Genomic DNA, 18,813 nt, shown 5'->3' with positions numbered 1-18,813 from the left:
TCATTATGTTGTATTATGGTATCCATTATTCATATCAGATCTCTAATGCATGTCACACAAGTGCTATTTTTCTGATTTTACAGGTATATACAGCCACACGTAAGCCAAACCTCCTTACTCCTAAATGCATCTGTGACTCTAGTGCTAAAGTGTGGTGCAGGTCTGTGCTGTTTAAATTAAGAACGTTCAGTAAAAACTTTATTTTTTTTTTATTTCTGCACACGGAAAAAATCCAATCATGACCAAATTTCAGACTTCACGATGCACCGTAATCATTAGGTAAACAATCGTAATAGAATTTAATTGTTCTCAGTGCAAATATTTACACCCCTAATAAACTTGGATGTGGGTTAATTTGACATTTCTGAATGTCTCTGACATTAGATGCTTTTTCACCTTCAGGTCGAATGGTTCTCATTGCACAACCGTGCCATTCCATACCAATCCGGGCTCATTGTAATCAAACCGAACCACGCTCAAGTGGAAATGCTACTGGAACCGTTACTCACCGTGCTCAGAACCATTTGGCCCGATGGTAGAAAAGCGCATAATGTGTGCACTGTCCAGTTTGTGTGTTATGTAACACAATACTGTTCGTGCCATTGTAATTGTTTGCAAACCACAATCTCCAAACAAACTTTTAATACAAGCACTGCACTAACATCAGTGTCTGTTTGTGTGTTTGAGTAACAAACAGCTGATGCATTCATGCAGAGAAACTGTCAAATACAAAGTCACATATGCAGTCATGCATGTTCACAGCTTACAGTATCCATTATGTATATACACAAATATAAACATAACCTCATCTGCAAAGCAGCCACATTTACAACGTATCCTGCATCAGTTAAACCACACACACACATACTGTACCAGGTGAATACACACACACACACACACACACACACACATTTCCTGTCTGGAATTATTCTCATCTGCAACTGTGAGTGCAGTCATACAGCTGTGACCTAAAGCTCAATCCCGCAATATCACCCTCACACAATCACTACAGGCTTTCAGATGAATCTTTCAGTAAAGATTTAATGGTTTGATAATGCTTGTTGTACTCAGAGGCCCTTCAAGCTACAGTCCAGGGCAAATGATTTATTTTTGACAGGCTTATCCTGTCCTGCGCACGATTATATTTAATTCTTTATCATGTAAATTCAAGAGTGAGTGCACCAACATTACAATGTGACGAAGAATCAATGGCATTTGCTGTTAATGATTTTGTTAATGATGTGGATGTGAATATGATTTCAGAGCTTCAGCAGAGGTCAGATTTTGGTCCGTTCCTTACAAAAAGGTATTGCACGACTTCAGAAAACTTGGAACTTAGTGGATGAGTCATATGGACTACTTTAATGATAATTTTATGGTGTTTTTTTTGTCCTTTATGGAGCTTGAAAGCCCCCGTTCACCATAAACAGTTTAGAAAAGCAGATTCGATGCATGGAAAAGTTGTTTGAAGATTCTTCAAAATTCTCCTTTTGTGTTCCACAGGAAAAATAACGTCAGGAAATCAAATAAATAATGGCAAATTTCATTTAGGGGTGAACTAAGTTTATTTCATTACTGCTTGCAGTGTCAAAGTGGCCTGAATCCTGAAGAATTGAGTTACAAACTAATACATGTAACATGAAAGTAAATGTAAACACTCAGCCAAATGAGGGTAAAATGTGAAACATGGACAGGATTGAATCATTGAACAGCACGTGTTAGTATGTACTGTATATGTGTGACCTCACCACTTCATGTATGGAGCGGTTGAATGCGTCGTCTTCTGTGAGGATGAGGAGGATGATGAGGGCCATGTACACATGATGAGAGTTCCTCTCCTCTACATGATACAAGATCTCTAGAATCGGCAAAACCTGGGGGGAGAGAGAGAGAGAGAGAGAGAGAGAGAGAGAGAGAGAGAGAGAGAGAGAGACAGACAGAGAAAGAGAGAGAGAGAGAGAGAAAGAGAGAGAGGCAGAGACAGAAAGAGAAAGAGAGAGAGAGAAAGAGAAAGAGACAGAGAGACAGAGAGAGAGAGAGAGAGAGAGAGAGTGGAATCACTTTGCAATAGTAGATTATGAAAGTATATATGCAAGTCTTCGTAATACTTTATATTCTGGGGTGCATGGTTTAGCATGGGGGAAACAAATCCCGGTAACCAAAGTAACCCAGTTATTTCCATGGGGAAAATGAAAATTAATTTATAACAGATGAGTATTCAACCTTAGAGAAAGTAGCACCATATTTAAGTCTCGTCTCGTTTGTATTCCCGTCAAATATCAAAATAAATTAAACTACTCTGAAAAAGGTCTATTTGAACTTCAACAAATGAATAAAAAAATCCAGAAGTGAGTTGAAACATTCCCCATGGACTACGACACATTCAGAGGTGCTAAGTGTGTGTGTGTGTGTGTGTGTGTGTGTGTGTGTGTGTGTGTGTGTGTGTGTGTGTGTGTGTGTGTACTCACCAGGTTCTCAGTGTCTGTCCGGGACAGTATATATGTCCTCATGTTGGTGTTCTGGTGCAGGAGTGTGTACAGCAGTAAAGTCACCTGATCTGATTTCTGCTGTTCACACAGCGCCGTGTACAGACTGTTAAAGTTGATCTGAAATGTATGCAGCTGAGGAGACGGAACAGATGACGAATCTGACACACACATAACAAAATAACATTAGTACTTTCATAGACAGTCACTTATACAGAATTCTTAAAGAATTATAAAATGAGGCAAAAAAGACTTTTCACAAATATTATAGCATCTGCTTCCAATATTAGTGACTGTGCACTTCAGATATTGCAATATCTATCAAATTTACTAGACTTTAATTGAGGCCTATACAATTTCTATTCTATTAAAATTGCTGGAGTGCAGATACAGTTGTGCTCAAGTTTGCATACCCTGGCAGAAATTGTGAAATTTTGGCATTGATTTTGAAAATATGACTGATCATGCAAAAAACTGTCTTTTATTTAAGGATAGTGATCATATGAAGCCATTTATTATCACATAGTTGTTTGGCTCCTTTTTAAATCATAATAACAGAAATCACCCAAATGGCCCTGATCAAAAGTTTACACACCCTTGAATGTTTGTCCTTGTTACAGACACACAAGGTGACACACACAGGTTTAAATGGCAATTAAAGGTTAATTTCCCACACCTGTGGCTTTTTAAATTGTAATTAGTGTCTGTGTATAAATAGTCAATGAGTTTGTTAGCTCTCATGTGGATGCACTGAGCAGGCTAGATACTGAGCCATGGGGAGCAGAAAAGAACTGTCAAAAGACCTGCGTAACAAGGTAAAGGAACTTTATAAAGATGGAAAAGGATATAAAAAGATATCCAAAGCCTTGAAAATGCCAGTCAGTACTGTTCAATCACTTATTAAGAAGTGGAAAATTCAGGGATCTCTTGATACCAAGCCAAGGTCAGGTAGACCAAGAAAGATTTCAGCCACAACTGCCAGAAGAATTGTTCGGGATACAAAGAAAAACCCACAGGTAACCTCAGGAGAAATACAGGCTGCTCTGGAAAAAGACGGTGTGGTTGTTTCAAGGAGCACAATACTTGTTGACCCCTCTCCAAACATAGCGCTTATGGTTGTGATCATAAAGCTCTATTTTAGTCTCGTCACTCCAAATTACAGTGTGCCAGAAGCTGTGAGGCGTGTCAAGGTGTTGTCAGGCATATTGTAACTAGGCTTTTTTGTGGCATTGGTGCAGTAAAGGCTTCTTTCTGGCAACTCGACCATGCAGCTCATTTTTGTTCAAGTATCGTCATATTGTGCTCCTTGAAACAACCACACTGTCTTTTTCCAGAGCAGCCTGTTATCATTATGATTTAAAAAGGAGCCCAAACTTTTGAGCACAACTGTATTATAATATGTAAAGTCTTACTAATTAAAGAAATTTGTTTAAAACAATGATAATAACAGGATTCAAAAAATTCTTAACTATAATTTAAAATATTGCAATATTAGGCTGTTTCTTCAATTTCGACCAATTTCATGTCCCAGGGGTTGATTAATATTAAAACGAACAGATTTAAACATTTTTTTCTTTTTATTATATGAAGGTTACAATAAAACCGACTTGGACACTTTTTACCAGGCCTTCATAATTTATTTTTGGTACTTTTCCAAATACATTTTATGTATAGGTTTTACTATTTTAACCTTGTACCAGACCCAGACTTTCTATATTAAACTATGAACATCCGGTAATACTTTACAATAAGGTTCCATTTTTTAACATTAGTTACCATGAACTAACAATGAACAAAACTTAAGCATTTATTAAACTTGGTTAATGCTTATTTCAACATTTACTAATAAATAGCTAAAATCTAAAGTTGTATTAGTTAACATCATAATGCACTGTGAACTAACATGAACCAACAATGAATAACTGTATTTTTATTAACTAACATTAACAAAGATTAATAAATGCTGTAGAAGTATTGTTCATTGTTCGTTCATGAAACCTAATGCATTAACTAATGTTAACGAATGGAATCTTATTATGAAGTGTTACCAAAAATCCATTTTAAATATTCAAATTATTACATGTTCAAAACTGTGATCATCTAAACAGAGAATAAAAGAAACAAACCATTTCAATATTTTTTGTGTGAAAATTATTTCTTTCAATTTTTAAATAATTACGACTGTCCCACAGTTGTGGCTTAATTTCCACCACAGCAAACAATGTTGGCCCCTCTGATAAAGCTTTTCAAAAGTTAGTGTACTTGGTAACCAAGTGGACAAAAGTGTTAGTGAAGAGCATGCTTGAGATGAAATATGAGACAAGTGATGTTTGAAGAAAACAAAGACAAATCAAGGGAAATATCACTTGTGAGCAGAATATTTTTATTGGCCATCATTTCCAGTCAAGCTGTAATTTTGATAAATTCTGCAAAAAGTACATTGCAAAAATTTTAAATATAAAATTGTATTTAATTAATATTTAATTACATTTAATAATATTTAACTGTTTATAGAACATACATAAAATGCTAGCTAAGAAATTAGTTCGAATCCAGGGTGTGCTGAGTGACTCCAGTCAGGCTTCCTAAGCAACCAATTGTCCCGGTTGCTAGGGTGGGTAGAGTCCCATGGGGTAATCTCCTTGTGGTCACTATAATGTGGTTCTCGCTCTCGGTGGGGCACGTGGCGAGTTGTGCAAGGATGCCGCGGAGAATAGCGTGAAGCCTCCACACGTGCTTGGTCTCAGCGGTAACGCGCTCAACAAGCCACGTGATAAGATGCGCGGATTGACGGTCTCAGACGCGGAGGCAACTGAGATTCGTCCTCCGCCACCCGGATTGAGGCGAGTCACTACGCCACCACGAGGACTTAGAGTGCATTGGGAATTGGGCATTCCAAATTGGGGAGAAAATAAAACGAAAAAAATATAATTTCCATCAGCGTCACTTCCAGCCACAATACAGAATTTGAGATGTTCTAAAAAAATAACACTGGTGGGAATTTTCTTCCCTTTTTAGGAAAAAAAAAATATTACAAAAATGACAAATCTCCATTGTTAAGGCCAAAGTATACTTCGGGTGTCCGCATTGCGAATCACTCCGTGCACAGTATGAGCGACGCAAATTTCATCATCAGCACAGTCTGTGCGGACTGACCACACACGGCCCAGATTTTCAAGACAGGCGAACGCGGTCCTCGTCTGTGTGCATCGTCTGCACATGTGTCTGCCGTTCACTGTACTATAAGAGTATCACAAAGCAGTTGCAGTGGGCATGCGTTCGTATTCGCTCGCGTTCAGAAGAGTATACTTTTAACAAAAAGCAACACGGTCGACAGGGTGCGAAATGGAGAGCTAATAAAAAAAAAACTAGAATTTAATTTTCATGTACTCATCATCCAAAGAACTGTATTATATTACAAATCATATGTGGCGTGAGCAGCGCAGGCGTGTGTGGTGATCCGGTTTACCTTGCGTGTTTTTGAAGCAGGTAACAGCCTGGCGGTACGGGTTTGGACAGTCCAGTCCGTCTGTCAGATTGGCCAGAACCAACAGTAATAACAGACTCTGATTGGACAGCGGGAGAGGATTCTGCTCTTGCTCCGCCCCTGGTCTGCTGCCGACTCCACCCAATGTGAACACACTCCATAATCCACCTGAATAACACACACACGCAGACACATTTGAAGTCACATGCATCAACATGAGGAGACTTTAAAGTAAACGTGACCAAGTAAAAGGTCATGTCAAGCATCACAGACAATTTGAACTTGCATTAAGAGCAGATTACTTCCAAATGTCTCTGATGGCGTGCACTAATTCAGTTCAGAAAGTCGAACGTGATTGGTGGTGTTTGCAAAGGCTCATACCCAAAGCATAAGTATTAAACGTCAGCGTGCAACTCGTCTTGCACCATTTGTGATGCAGACATTAATTTACTTCCATTGTAGGTGCCTCACTGTAACCTGGATTTTTGCTTTTTTTACATTATGCCACAAATGCTGTCGATTGAGCTTAACTTGTATCGAACCCAGAATATTCCTTTAAACCTCCTTTTGCGCTCGGGTCATTTTGACCCGAGAGAGATAAATAATCATTTTTAAATACCACAATGTTTTTAGTATGGGAACCAAACTTTTGGACTTTGTCAAGACTATCAAAATACACAATGCATTTTTTTTTTTTTACATCTTTTGCGTTCATGGGTCATGTTCTTGTTTACAAACATGTACACATACAGTCACACACAGACACACACACACATTCCTGTGCAAAACAGACATGACAGATGTAAAAAACATAACAAATGAACCAAATCAAAGGTACTACTGTCTAAAGGGGGCATGGCGAGAGCAAAGGTTCATGCACACATAGGGCTTGAAAGAGGAAACGGTCCATATTTTACTCTGCAGTGATCTGATGATGAACCAGCTTACTAGTGTTATGGTACCAAAATTTCAGTAGTCAGCACTGATACCAGTAAAGTTTCACGGTTCTAGATACCAATTTCGATATCACAGAAAAAAAAATGTGCTAATATGACAATGTACTTGTCTCTTTTGTAAGTCGCTTTGGATAAAAGCATCTGCCAAATGATTAAATGTAAAATGCTTTTGAACACACTCCTTTAGCCTATTTAAAGTTACATTTCAATGTAAATAATAAATTAAAAGATTTCCTTCAAGTGTTTCTAACACTTGTTTGTTTTTAAGCAGGGCCCTACTGAAATCTGTTTTATTTTTTCCCCAAATCCTTTTTTCCTTTTATTATTTTTCCATTTATTCAGTTACAGAAATACTCAAACCAGCCCGTCTGGCACCAACAATCATGCCATGGTCCAAACCACATTTTTTCCACATTCTGATGGTTGATGTGAACATTAACTGAAGCTCCTGACCAGTATCTGCATGATTTTATGCACTGAACTGCTGCCACATGATTGGCTGATAATTGCATGGATGATTGTTGGTGCCAGACGGGCTGGTTTGAGTATTTCTGGGATTTTCACACACAACAGTCTCTAGAATTTACTCCGAATGGTGCCAAAAACAAAAAACATCCAATGAGCGGCAGTTCTGTGGATGGAAACGCCTTGTTGATGAGAGAGGTCAACAGAGAATGGCCAGACTGGTTTGAACTGATAAAGTCTACGGTAACTCAGATAACCACTCTGTACAATTGTGGTGAGAAGCATATCATCTCAGAATGCTGTTCTGATGCGGGTTGGCACTGTTTTGGCGGCACGAGGGGGACCTACACAATATTAGGCAGGTGGTTTAAATGTTGTGGCTGATCGGTGTATTTTTGTTAAAGCACTTGCAAGAATTTTTCAGTTAAATTGTTTTCTATTTGAACCTGTGAAAGTTGTCTAAACTGTCCTGTTTTAGGTGGAACTACTTTTCCAGGTCATGCATTAAGTTTCTGGTATCCTTGTGTGTATCATGCGAATGTTACAGGGTTTACCAGCTTTACATGGTTTTAATGCTGAAAGATTGCATATAACTTTGCAGATTATGCCACAAACCCGTACTAAATCCAAACTAAATTCAACTTCATCTGAAAAGACTATGAAAGGTCAATTCGGTCAACATTCTGAAACCAAGATTGGTTACATTTGCTGTCCAAAAATCAAAAACAATCGTTTATTGATGAAAATGAGCAATGAAGAGCAATTGAATTTTTAACAGCCAATCATTTATACAACATACTGAGTGGGTTGAGAGGGAGAGAGAGAATGAGATTACAGTCTCCATGTCTAATCACTTGTGGCTGGACAGCACGGCCCCAGTCTAATCTACAGCCAGAATATTAACAAACATCCCCCACAAGAGTAGCGAAAACTTCCCTCCAGCCTCGCAGACGCACATCCTGTCGACTGTAGCACGAAGCAGCCGGGGTCTGTTTCCGTAAACACAAACACTGATACTGTTAAGAAAGTGATGACATTAAAAGGTAATTGGCTGCATGTATTCCATCTATCTGTGAGGTTCTTTATGACACCACAGTGTTTTGAAGGCAATGAGGTCATACTGAAGTGTAATGATGTCACTGTAGACGCCATGGCGACTCCAGCTGAGCAATGACATCAAGCAAACACGCCAGACCAGTCTGAACAGAACAGCTGAAACGATTCAACTTCATGAGCAAAATGAAAAAAATTATTTGGGGCATACAGAATATTTTGTCAATAAAAAGCTAGTATCTACAAGTAACCGCTCTACGGTACAGCATAATATTTGTTCACAATATAAGAGAAAATATCTGTGTTTAGCTTTAAAAAAAATTGTCAAGAGAAATATTTCCAATTCTGAAATGTACCGGTCACTTGAGGAAAAAAAATCAAATCAATTACAAAGTGCTTTCAAAATTGACCCATAAAAGAGAGAGTAAATCAGATTGTTGGCAAGTACTGATGCAAGAGCACTGCATTGACATTTGGTGTGCTTTCACATAATTCTGTCTTGTTGCATGAAAAAAACAAAAACACATTAAGAACTAGTTGCTTTCCCAACTGTAATCAATATATTGACAGACCACTCTAGTGGAACATTCCCAGAGTAAAGGCTGTAAAGAATTAGAAGTGAAGAAAAGGTGAGAAAGTGACATTTTAGCGCCCCGGTGAAAACAAAATATGAGAGAGACGGGGGGCCTGGGTGGCTTGGTGGTAAAGACGCTGGCTACCACCCCTGGAGTTCGCTAGTTCACTAGTTCGTATCCCAGGGTGTGCTGAGTGAAGGGGGCCTGGGTAGCTCAGTGGTAAAAGACGCTTAGTGACTCCAGCCAGGTCTCCTAAGCAACCAAATTGGCTCGGATGCTAGGGAGAGTAGAGTCACATAGGGTAACCTCCTCGTGGTCACTATAATGTGGTTCGTTCTCAGTTGGGCGCGTGGTGAGTTGAGCGTGGTTGCCGCGGTGGATGGCGTTAAGCTATGTCTCCAAGGCAACACGCTCAACAAGCCACATGATAAGATGCGCGGGTTGATGGTCTCAGACGCGGAGGCAACTGGGATTCGTCCTCCGCCACCCGGACTACGTGACCACGAGGACTTAAAAGCACATTGGGAATTGGGCATTCCAAATTGGGAGAAAAAGGGGAAACCCCCCCCCCCCCAAAAAAATAATAAAAAATAAATAAAAAAAAAAAAAAAAAAATTTATATATATATATACAGGTGCATCTCAATAAATTAGAATGTCGTGGAAAAGTTCATTTATTTCAGTAATTCAACTCAAATTGTGAAACTCGTGTATTAAATAAATTCAATGCACACAGACTGAAGTAGTTTAAGTCTTTGGTTCTTTTAATTGTGATGATTTTGGCTCACATTTAACAAAAACCCACCAATTCACTATCTCAACAAATTAGAATACATCATAAGACCAATAAAAAAAAATATTTTTAGTGAATTGTTGGCCTTCTGGAAAGTATGTTCATTTACTGTATATGCACTCAATACTTGGTAGGGGCTCCTTTTGCTTTAATTACTGCCTCAATTCGGCGTGGCATGGAGGTGATCAGTTTGTGGCACTGCTGAGGTGGTATGGAAGCCCAGGTTTCTTTGACAGTGGCCTTCAGCTCATCTGCATTTTTTGGTCTCTTGTTTCTCATTTTCCTCTTGACAATACCCCATAGATTCTCTATGGGGTTCAGGTCTGGTGAGTTTGCTGGCCAGTCAAGCACACCAACACCATGGTCATTTAACCAACTTTTGGTGCTTTTGGCAGTGTGGGCAGGTGCCAAATCCTGCTGGAAAATGAAATCAGCATCTTTAAAAAGCTGGTCAGCAGAAGGAAGCATGAAGTGCTCCCAAATTTCTTGGTAAACGGGTGCAGTGACTTTGGTTTTCAAAAAACACAATGGACCAACACCAGCAGATGACATTGCACCCCAAATCATCACAGACTGTGGAAACTTAACACTGGACTTCAAGCAACTTGGGCTATGAGCTTCTCCACCCTTCCTCCAGACTCTAGGACCTTGGTTTCCAAATGAAATACAAAACTTGCTCTCATCTGAAAAGAGGACTTTGGACCACTGGGCAACAGTCCAGTTCTTCTTCTCCTTAGCCCAGGTAAGACGCCTCTGACATTGTCTGTGGTTCAGGAGTGGCTTAACAAGAGGAATACGACAACTGTAGCCAAATTCCTTGACACGTCTGTGTGTGGTGGCTCTTAATGCATTGACCCCAGCCTCAGTCCATTCCTTGTGAAGTTCACCCAAATTCTTGAATCGATTTTGCTTGACAATCATAAGGCTGCGGTTCTCTCGGTTGGTTGTGCATCTTTTTCTTCCACACTTTTTCCTTCCACTCAACTTTCTGTTAACATGCTTGGATACAGCACTCTGTGAACAGCCAGCTTCTTTGACAATGAATGTTTGTGGCTTACCCTCCTTGTGAAGGGTGTCAATGATTGTCTTCTGGACAACTGTCAGATCAGCAGTCTTCCCCATGATTGTGTAGCCTAGTGAACCAAACTGAGAGACCATTTTGAAGGCTCAGGAAACCTTTGCAGGTGTTTTGAGTTGATTAGCTGATTGGCATGTCACCATATTCTAATTTTTTGAGATAGTGAATTGGTGGGTTTTTGTTAAATGTGAGCCAAAATCATGACAATTAAAAGAACCAAAGACTTAAACTACTTCAGTCTGTGTGCATTGAATTTATTTAATACACGAGTTTCACAATTTGAGTTGAATTACTGAAATAAATGAACTTTTCCACGACATTCTAATTTATTGAGATGCACCTGTATATATATATATATATATGAGAGAGACGTGAGTGAAGATTTGGAGAAAGAAACGAGAGACGCCGAGTGCTGTCCAGTGGAAAAATTCTATTAATTGAATCAGTTGACAAGATCAAAGGACCATCAGATCACAGCGCAAGAGAAGAGACAAGCTCTTGACACAGAAGTTCTTGCAAGATATTTCTCTTTAAAAATATCAAGCATTAAAATAACAAAACTAATGAACAGAATTATCTGTTTCTCAGAACTCACGCTTGTCATGATTTTAGTTCTTTAAATATGTGATGGAAAATCTACAACCTATTCTGTCAAAATGACGGATGGAAATTTGTAGCGCAACACAGACAGATAGACAGACAGATAGATAGAATGACAGACAGACAGACAGACATAGATATATAGACAGACATAGATATATAGACAGACAGACAGAATGACAGACAGACATAGAGAGACAGACAGACAGACGATGATAGATAGACACACAGACAGACAAAAAAAAGAGTGACAGATAGACAGACAGAAGTACCGACAGACAGATGATGATAGATAGACATAGACAGACAGACATAGATATATAGACAGACAGACACAGATATATGTCAGAACAACAGACAGACATAGAGAGACAGACAGACAGATAGAAGTACCGACAGACAGACAGATGATGATAGATAGACAGACAGACAGACAAAAAGAGAGTGATAGATAGAAGAGACAGACAGACAGATGTACCGACAGACAGACGATGATAGATAGACAGACACAGACAGACAGATAAAAAAAAGAGTGATAGCTAGATAGACAGACAGATAGATAAAAAAAAGTGATAAATAGAAAAGAGACAGACAGAGACAGACAGACAGACAGACCCTTTCATAGTGAGATTTCTCTTCTGTCGTTATTCTGTGTCCTGGGGTTATTATTGTGGCCTGTGTTAACAGATACGCAAATGAAGACATTATGGCTGCCATCCAGCAGTACAGACACGTAAACACACACACACACACAGGTTTTCCACATCACTAGTTCTGTCTGCACACTGACAAATGTTGCTGCCAACAGTCACACAAACACACAGTGTATGTCCTCCTTTCACACTTCTCGTCCCCTCAAAAAGCCACTTCAAAATAAAAAATAATAATAATAAAAAAAAGGGATAAATAAACAGTTCACAGCATCAAAATGAGTGTGTTATGAGACGTTATAAACAGCTCTGTTCACTTACGCTAATGTTATAAGATGTGTAATCGCTTTTCTGTGGATGTTTTTCTCTTTTCAAGTGACTGTTATAATCGTATGCCTTGATTCTGATTCACAGTCTCCACAGTCTTTAATTAATTTACTGTGCAATTTAACAATTTATTTACAAAAAACTTCAGATAAATATACATTACAACTTCACTCTTCATACCAGCCCACGTAAAAATATTATCCATTCTGTTTATGAGAATATTTAGCCAAAAACCGCGTCGTTCACGGCCATATCCCATTCAATCCTATGGGGAGTTCTGCAGAGCCTGTCAGAGCGAGCAACCGTAATACTCTTTACATACTTATGCAGGTTTGCAACAACATGAGGGTGAGTAAACAAAATAGAATTTTCATATTTGGGCGAACTGTCCCTTTTAAGTCAGAGCTAATATTAATATTATCCTGGTGCTTTCCAGCATGTGTAATTCCAGAGTCTAATTCCGCAGCAACGGAATCAGGATAAGTGCTGGGTTAGACACACAGGGCTTGTGTCTCCATTTAGCCGGTCTGATTTACCCATCAGACAATCAAGACATGCTGTCTGGATTCCACGCACACATTTGTGTGTAATGTTGACGCTGACTCACAGCTGTTAACAAGTTCAGTATTCTCTCTTGACAGCTCAGCTCTGGGCATCAGACGATGATACATTCAGTTCTAGATTTTTTAATCACACTCCTGACTGAGTGTCTGCCTCATAATGAAAGATAATTATCGACAAAAAGATAGCAATGAGTGCCAAGGTTATTATGGCTTTGAGTTTTAAAGGGATGGTTCACTAAAACCTGAAAATTCTGGCATTATTTACTCACCCTCATGTCGTTCCAAACCCGTACAACTTACTTTCTTATGCAGAACACAAAAGGAGATGTTTTAATGAACTGTAAATCAGTCTGTGTTTACACAAAAGTAGCCCATGCAACTTGTGCGCCGTATTCCAATTCTTCTAAAAGCATAAGATTTTATTTTAGTCATGGTGTCTAAAATATGGACATTTTGGAATTCAAGTCATTTTGCAGTGAAAATGTTGATGTCCATTGCGCAAGCATTGGCACCAGGAGAAAAGCTTGTTAACAAAGGCTCACAGTTTAACGTTGTTTAGCGCTAAAAACTGCCACCGCGAACAAGTTTCTCTCATAGTAGACGTCTGCACGGAAATGTTCTTTCCATCCCAGTCCCGCCCGTTCCCACAAGTTTCCATCCCAAGCACTTCCGCTGAATTTTACTCCACGGTTCACCCGCTCTCCGCCCACAGTGATTTATGTCCTGAACGCTCCCGTTCCTGCAAACTCATTTTCCACATAGAGCAAAAGCCATACAAATAGATAAGTACACACAAAGAACGTTTTATTTTTTCTGTTGTTGCTATTATTAGATGACGTGTAAAAATTACGCCAATTTGACTTGCCTGAAGTTGGTTTCTTAACACTAAATTTAAAATGTTCTGATTACCTGCATTGCCTGCTCTAAATATTGGATAATTTTATGCACCAGCTGTGTGCACATAAATTTTACGTTATGAAAAAATAACAATTAATCAAATTTAAAAAAAGACATCCACGTTGGGATTTTTCAGGCTATTCTCTGACTGCCCTCTCCTGTCCACATCACATGGAAGTACCGTCTGCTCCCGCTTTCAACTCGGAAATTTAATCCCATGCCGCAAGAAATCTAATCGGGTCCCACGGGAGTTCACAGGAATGCAGACCTCTCTCTCATAGCACTTATGAACACACAATGGACGTCAAGAAATATGACTCGGGAGTCACACTGACTTCTTTTACAGTGCAAGGGTCCTTTCTTAAAACTTTAAAGTGAGGCACCATCCATTGCTATTTAGAGCTTGGTATTGATTTCCTGATTCGATTAGTTTCCGTTTCACAAGCTTTCGATTCAATCTGATTGCGATTTCAATTCATTTGGGTATATTTCCGTTGTTCATTTTGCTTAAAAATGAAATAAATTCTCTCTCAACTAATGCTGTTATTTATAAAGGGTACCTTCTAATATTAATTTTACACATTTTAAATTAATGTTTTCTATATCTTGAAATTGCATTCATTATATTGTATGTATTTATTTTGTTACGTGTTTAATGTTTGCATGCATCATTTGTACAACTTGCAAGTATTTACACTGACTTGTAGAACAAGAGCTAAAACGGTACTGTCTCTTTAAGAATAGCGGCAGTTCAGCGAGCGTCTCAGAAGTCTTTTAGTTGAGTCAAATGGCTTCTGTACTACATCCGTGCTATTTTTGGTGAACTTTACATTTAAACGCAGCTAGACATGAGGACATTTGGACATGTAAGTTGGTGTTTCTCAATGCAAAGAACACAGATCTTGCATTCTTATAAAGTCTTGCCAAGCAACATTGGAAGAAAAAACTCAGAAGGACAGGAGGACGTAGAACGCATCTATTGCGAGCTTTGAGATGTGCTGCGATCTTTGTTGCACTTTTGCCCATCCCAGCACGTTAGTAGCCAGTGAGAGAGCTACTGGCATTATCACACACTAGTGAGGTTTTGCAGGACTAGTGACACATTAAAAGAATAAAGTCTGTAAACACTTGTTTCCTCCATTTGTTTATTAATTTATAAAACTGATGCCCAACAAAACAAATGTTGACGGAGTATAACGACTCTCACAGCCATCAGACTTTGGTGAGCTTACAGCGGGAAACTCTCGAGGGAAAACACAACGATAAATGTCCTTCGCCATACAGTGTAGTAACGGGTTTTTGCCCACAAGTCACCATCCAATGCTTTCTCGATATTCGGCCTGATCAAAACACATCCAGGTAATTTTAGGCATTCTCGGTACTTGTGTTCTTGAGTATTGGAATTGGACTTCGACATAGGATGATGTCGAACAAGTCCACAAGAAACAGCCAGTGTGCGTGCATGTGTGTGTGCTCACTTGCAACTCCTGATGCGAGTCCGTACAGAAGTCCTCCGCCATCTGACTGCGTCTGGAACACATGTGTAGCAGGAGGACATTTCTCCTGTCTGATGAAGTTATACAGAAGAGTCTTCACCAGACGACTTGTCAGAGACAGACTACAGACAGAGAAAGAGAGATTTATGCCTTTAAATATGTCTATTCTGACTAACATCCCTAAACACCACGCTAAATAGGTGTAGGGTCAGCAGTACAGGAATATCACACATACTTTAACAACTTATTTCAGAGAGATTATATCAAATCTCTGAGGTGTTACTGAGAGTTATGCTTGACGAGCAATGCTCTTGAGGTTTAAGAGTCTGTACTTTTCACCCAAAAATAGAAATTCTCTCATCCTCACACCATCTTAGATGTGTATGACTTACTTTCTTCTGCAGAACACAAAGATATTTAGAAGAATAGTACAGCTCTGTTGGTCAATACAATGCAAGTGAATGGTGGCCAGAACTTTGATGCTCCAAAAAGCACGTACAGTAAAGGCAGCATAAAAGTAATCCATATTTCTCCAGTGGTTAAATCCATGTCTTTTGAAGAGATATGATAAGTGTGGGTGAGAAACAGATCAATATTTAACTCCTTTTTTACTTTAAATCTCCACCTATGACCAGCCCCAACCAGTAGGTGGCGATATGCGCAAAGAATGCGAATTGCCAAATAAAAAGAGATTTATAGTAAAAAAGGACTTAAATATAGATTGGTTTCTCACCCACACCTATCATATTGCTTCTGAAGGCATGGATTTGACCACTGGAGTCACTGGAGGATTACTTTTATGCTGCCTTTATGTGCTTTTTGGAGCTTCAAAGTTTTGGTCACTATTCACTTGCATTGTATGGACCTAAAGAGCTGAGATATTCTTCTAAAAATCTTTGTGTTCTGCAGAAGAAAGAAAGTCACACATCTGGGATGGCATGAAGGTGAGTAAATGATGAGAGAATTTTCCTTTTAAGATGAACTACCCCTTTAATGTCCTCAGACATGCTAACTCAGCTGCAGTGGTGTTGAGCTAGAGAACTTTAAAAGCTCAGTATCAGTGATGCAAATGAGTCCTGCGGGTGAACTCAAGGAAAGCTACAGACACGGGCATCTGCTGAATTAATGAGCAGCCTCATTTGCATGTAAAATAGCAGCAGCCTGACAGTCATCCTTCTGTTAATGCCGGTCAGGGGGCCACAATTTCATACTGCGACAAACTTTGTCAGAATAAAAACACTGCGGTAGGGAAAAACTTTTAACTTGCACTGGCTCCGGTTCTAAAAGCTAAAGTTCAGGACTCATGATTGAGTGCATTTACATGCACACCAATCTGCTGATAACAATCAAAAATCAGTGTATTCCAAAAATCCGACAACACAAGAAAACAGTGTTTACATGAAACTTGGCATCATCAGGTTTCTTTTCTGGTTTAGATGCTGAAATGTAAACAGTCATGCTCACAACTCTTGTGCACATTGGAGAAGCCAGTACAGCGGTTCACACACACAACACAAAATCGGGGTAATGGCCAAAAATCATCACATACTGACCATTTATTGCTACTGTTCTTCAAAGGTTTAAGGCATTAACATGACTTACACACTGTCGGCTTACTTAGCATAATCAGTGTAATAAATGATTGCAATAAGTAAATGTTTAATATGTAATTACACTCGTTGAATTTCTAAAATATCAAACAACTTATACAATTAGATATCAATTTATTCAGCTGTGTAGTGCATTTATACCTATTAGGGGCCGTTCACACCAATCCTTTAGTTTGCATACACTAGATGGATGTCTTAAAGCATTGCACTGTGTCTTGCTGTTTTTTCGGCATCTTACACAACAGTGCCATGTTTTTAGGACGCAATGTCCAGTTTAAAAGAACTTCAAGTTTAAAAACAGGCCTCGAGACACCCGCATTTGGTTATTTGTTGTGCTGCTTATAGCTTTATTTTTTTTATTTTTTTAGCACTTCCGAATTTAGTATTTTTACCCATTTCTGAGTTTTGTTCCCTGTTTATTAAAGATACTTTATGGTGGGGGCCTGGGTAGTTCAGTGAGTATTGACGCTGACTACCACCCCTGGAGTCACGAGTTCGAATCCAGGGCGTGCTGAGTGACTCCAGCCAGGTCTCCTAAGCAACCAAATTGGCCCGGTTGCTAGGGAGGGTAGAGTCACATGGGGTAACCTCCTCGTGGTCGTGATTAGTGGTTCTCGCTCTCAATGGAGCGTGTGGTGAGTTGTGCGTGGATCACGGAGAGTAGCATGAGCCTCCACATGCTGCGAGTCTCCGCGGTGTCATGCACAGCGATCCACATGATAAGATTCTGATGGTCTCAGAAGCGGAGGCAACTGAGACTTGTCCTCTGCCACCCGGATTGAGGTAACCGCGCCACCATGAGGACCTACTAAGTAGTGGAAATTGGGCATTCTAAATTGGAAGTAAAGGGGATAAAATTTATATATATATATATATATATATATATATATATATATATATATATATATATATATATTAATTTAAAAAAGATACTTTATGGCATAAAACCATTCAAAATGAAAGATGCATTTAACACTAACTAATTCATTAGTCGGAGAACAGACACCACACAACCTCACACTACATCATGAAACTGAAGTCCTCATCTAGCTTTTAATGCAATGGCGCGGTTGGTCGGAACGGCCCCTCATTGATAATAATTTTTTTTTTTAACAATACCAGCCTTAACATATTATTAGTAGTACTGAGTATGAATCAATTTAGTAACACTGTCTGACAAACAGTGGCTGCTTTTGACGCTCACATGCGTATTTGCGTGCGCATTAATGTGTCATTTCTCAGTTTGCCTTATGTTAATGTAACAGTCAATATATGTGTCAAAATATTGCATTTTGCTTAATAATTCCATCTTGTTCATGAAATACATTACGCAATACTGCAATTCAAATGCTGAATGTAAAACATTAATTTTAGGCATTAAGCAAACTGGTTCCTTGTCAAAATATAATGAAATCTTATTTTCACCCGCATTAATCTCATTTGTGATCAGATTTTCAAAAGCTTTGGCCAGTTGCGCAGTTATAGAAAGACTATTCACTATGTTTTTCAACAGTACAGCGACCTGGTGACCTCCAGAGGTAAAAACACAGTCAGTATGAAAGGCGCTTTACTCACCATCGTCCTCTGGTCAGGTAGCTGTAAATAAGCCCATCTCTCAGAATCTCCTTGTGAAAGAGCTGATAGGACAACAGCACCAGTAGTGTGGTCACTGCTTCAAACAGGATGTTGTAGGTGATGTCCCTATGGCAACAGGCAAAGACAGGGCAAGGTTAAATTTGGACCGATATTAAAACAAGAGAATCACGTTAGCATTATAG

At 39.1% G+C, this 18,813-nt stretch overlaps 1 protein-coding gene across 5 annotated transcripts in view; it reads right to left on the bottom strand.

Annotated features, from left to right (window-relative positions):
- The window catches only part of LOC127430833 (dymeclin-like), a 94,133-nt gene that overhangs the window by 55,422 nt on the left and 19,898 nt on the right, over nucleotides 1–18,813 (bottom strand). For all 5 annotated transcript variants that reach the window (XM_051680941.1, XM_051680943.1, XM_051680944.1 and 2 more), the window contains 5 exons: nucleotides 18,611–18,736; nucleotides 15,408–15,547; nucleotides 5,956–6,141; nucleotides 2,469–2,647; nucleotides 1,749–1,874 (listed from right to left, as the gene is read on the bottom strand). In XM_051680941.1, coding sequence (XP_051536901.1) covers nucleotides 1,749–1,874; nucleotides 2,469–2,647; nucleotides 5,956–6,141; nucleotides 15,408–15,547; nucleotides 18,611–18,736 — 757 coding nt within the window. The remainder of the gene's footprint in view (nucleotides 1–1,748; nucleotides 1,875–2,468; nucleotides 2,648–5,955; nucleotides 6,142–15,407; nucleotides 15,548–18,610; nucleotides 18,737–18,813) is intronic.

Source organism: Myxocyprinus asiaticus, chromosome 40, assembly GCF_019703515.2.
Source record: "Myxocyprinus asiaticus isolate MX2 ecotype Aquarium Trade chromosome 40, UBuf_Myxa_2, whole genome shotgun sequence".
NCBI lineage: Eukaryota > Metazoa > Chordata > Actinopteri > Cypriniformes > Catostomidae > Myxocyprinus > Myxocyprinus asiaticus.
The sequence above is the reverse complement of the archived record's forward strand: the minus strand, read 5'-3'. Positions and strand labels throughout refer to the sequence as shown.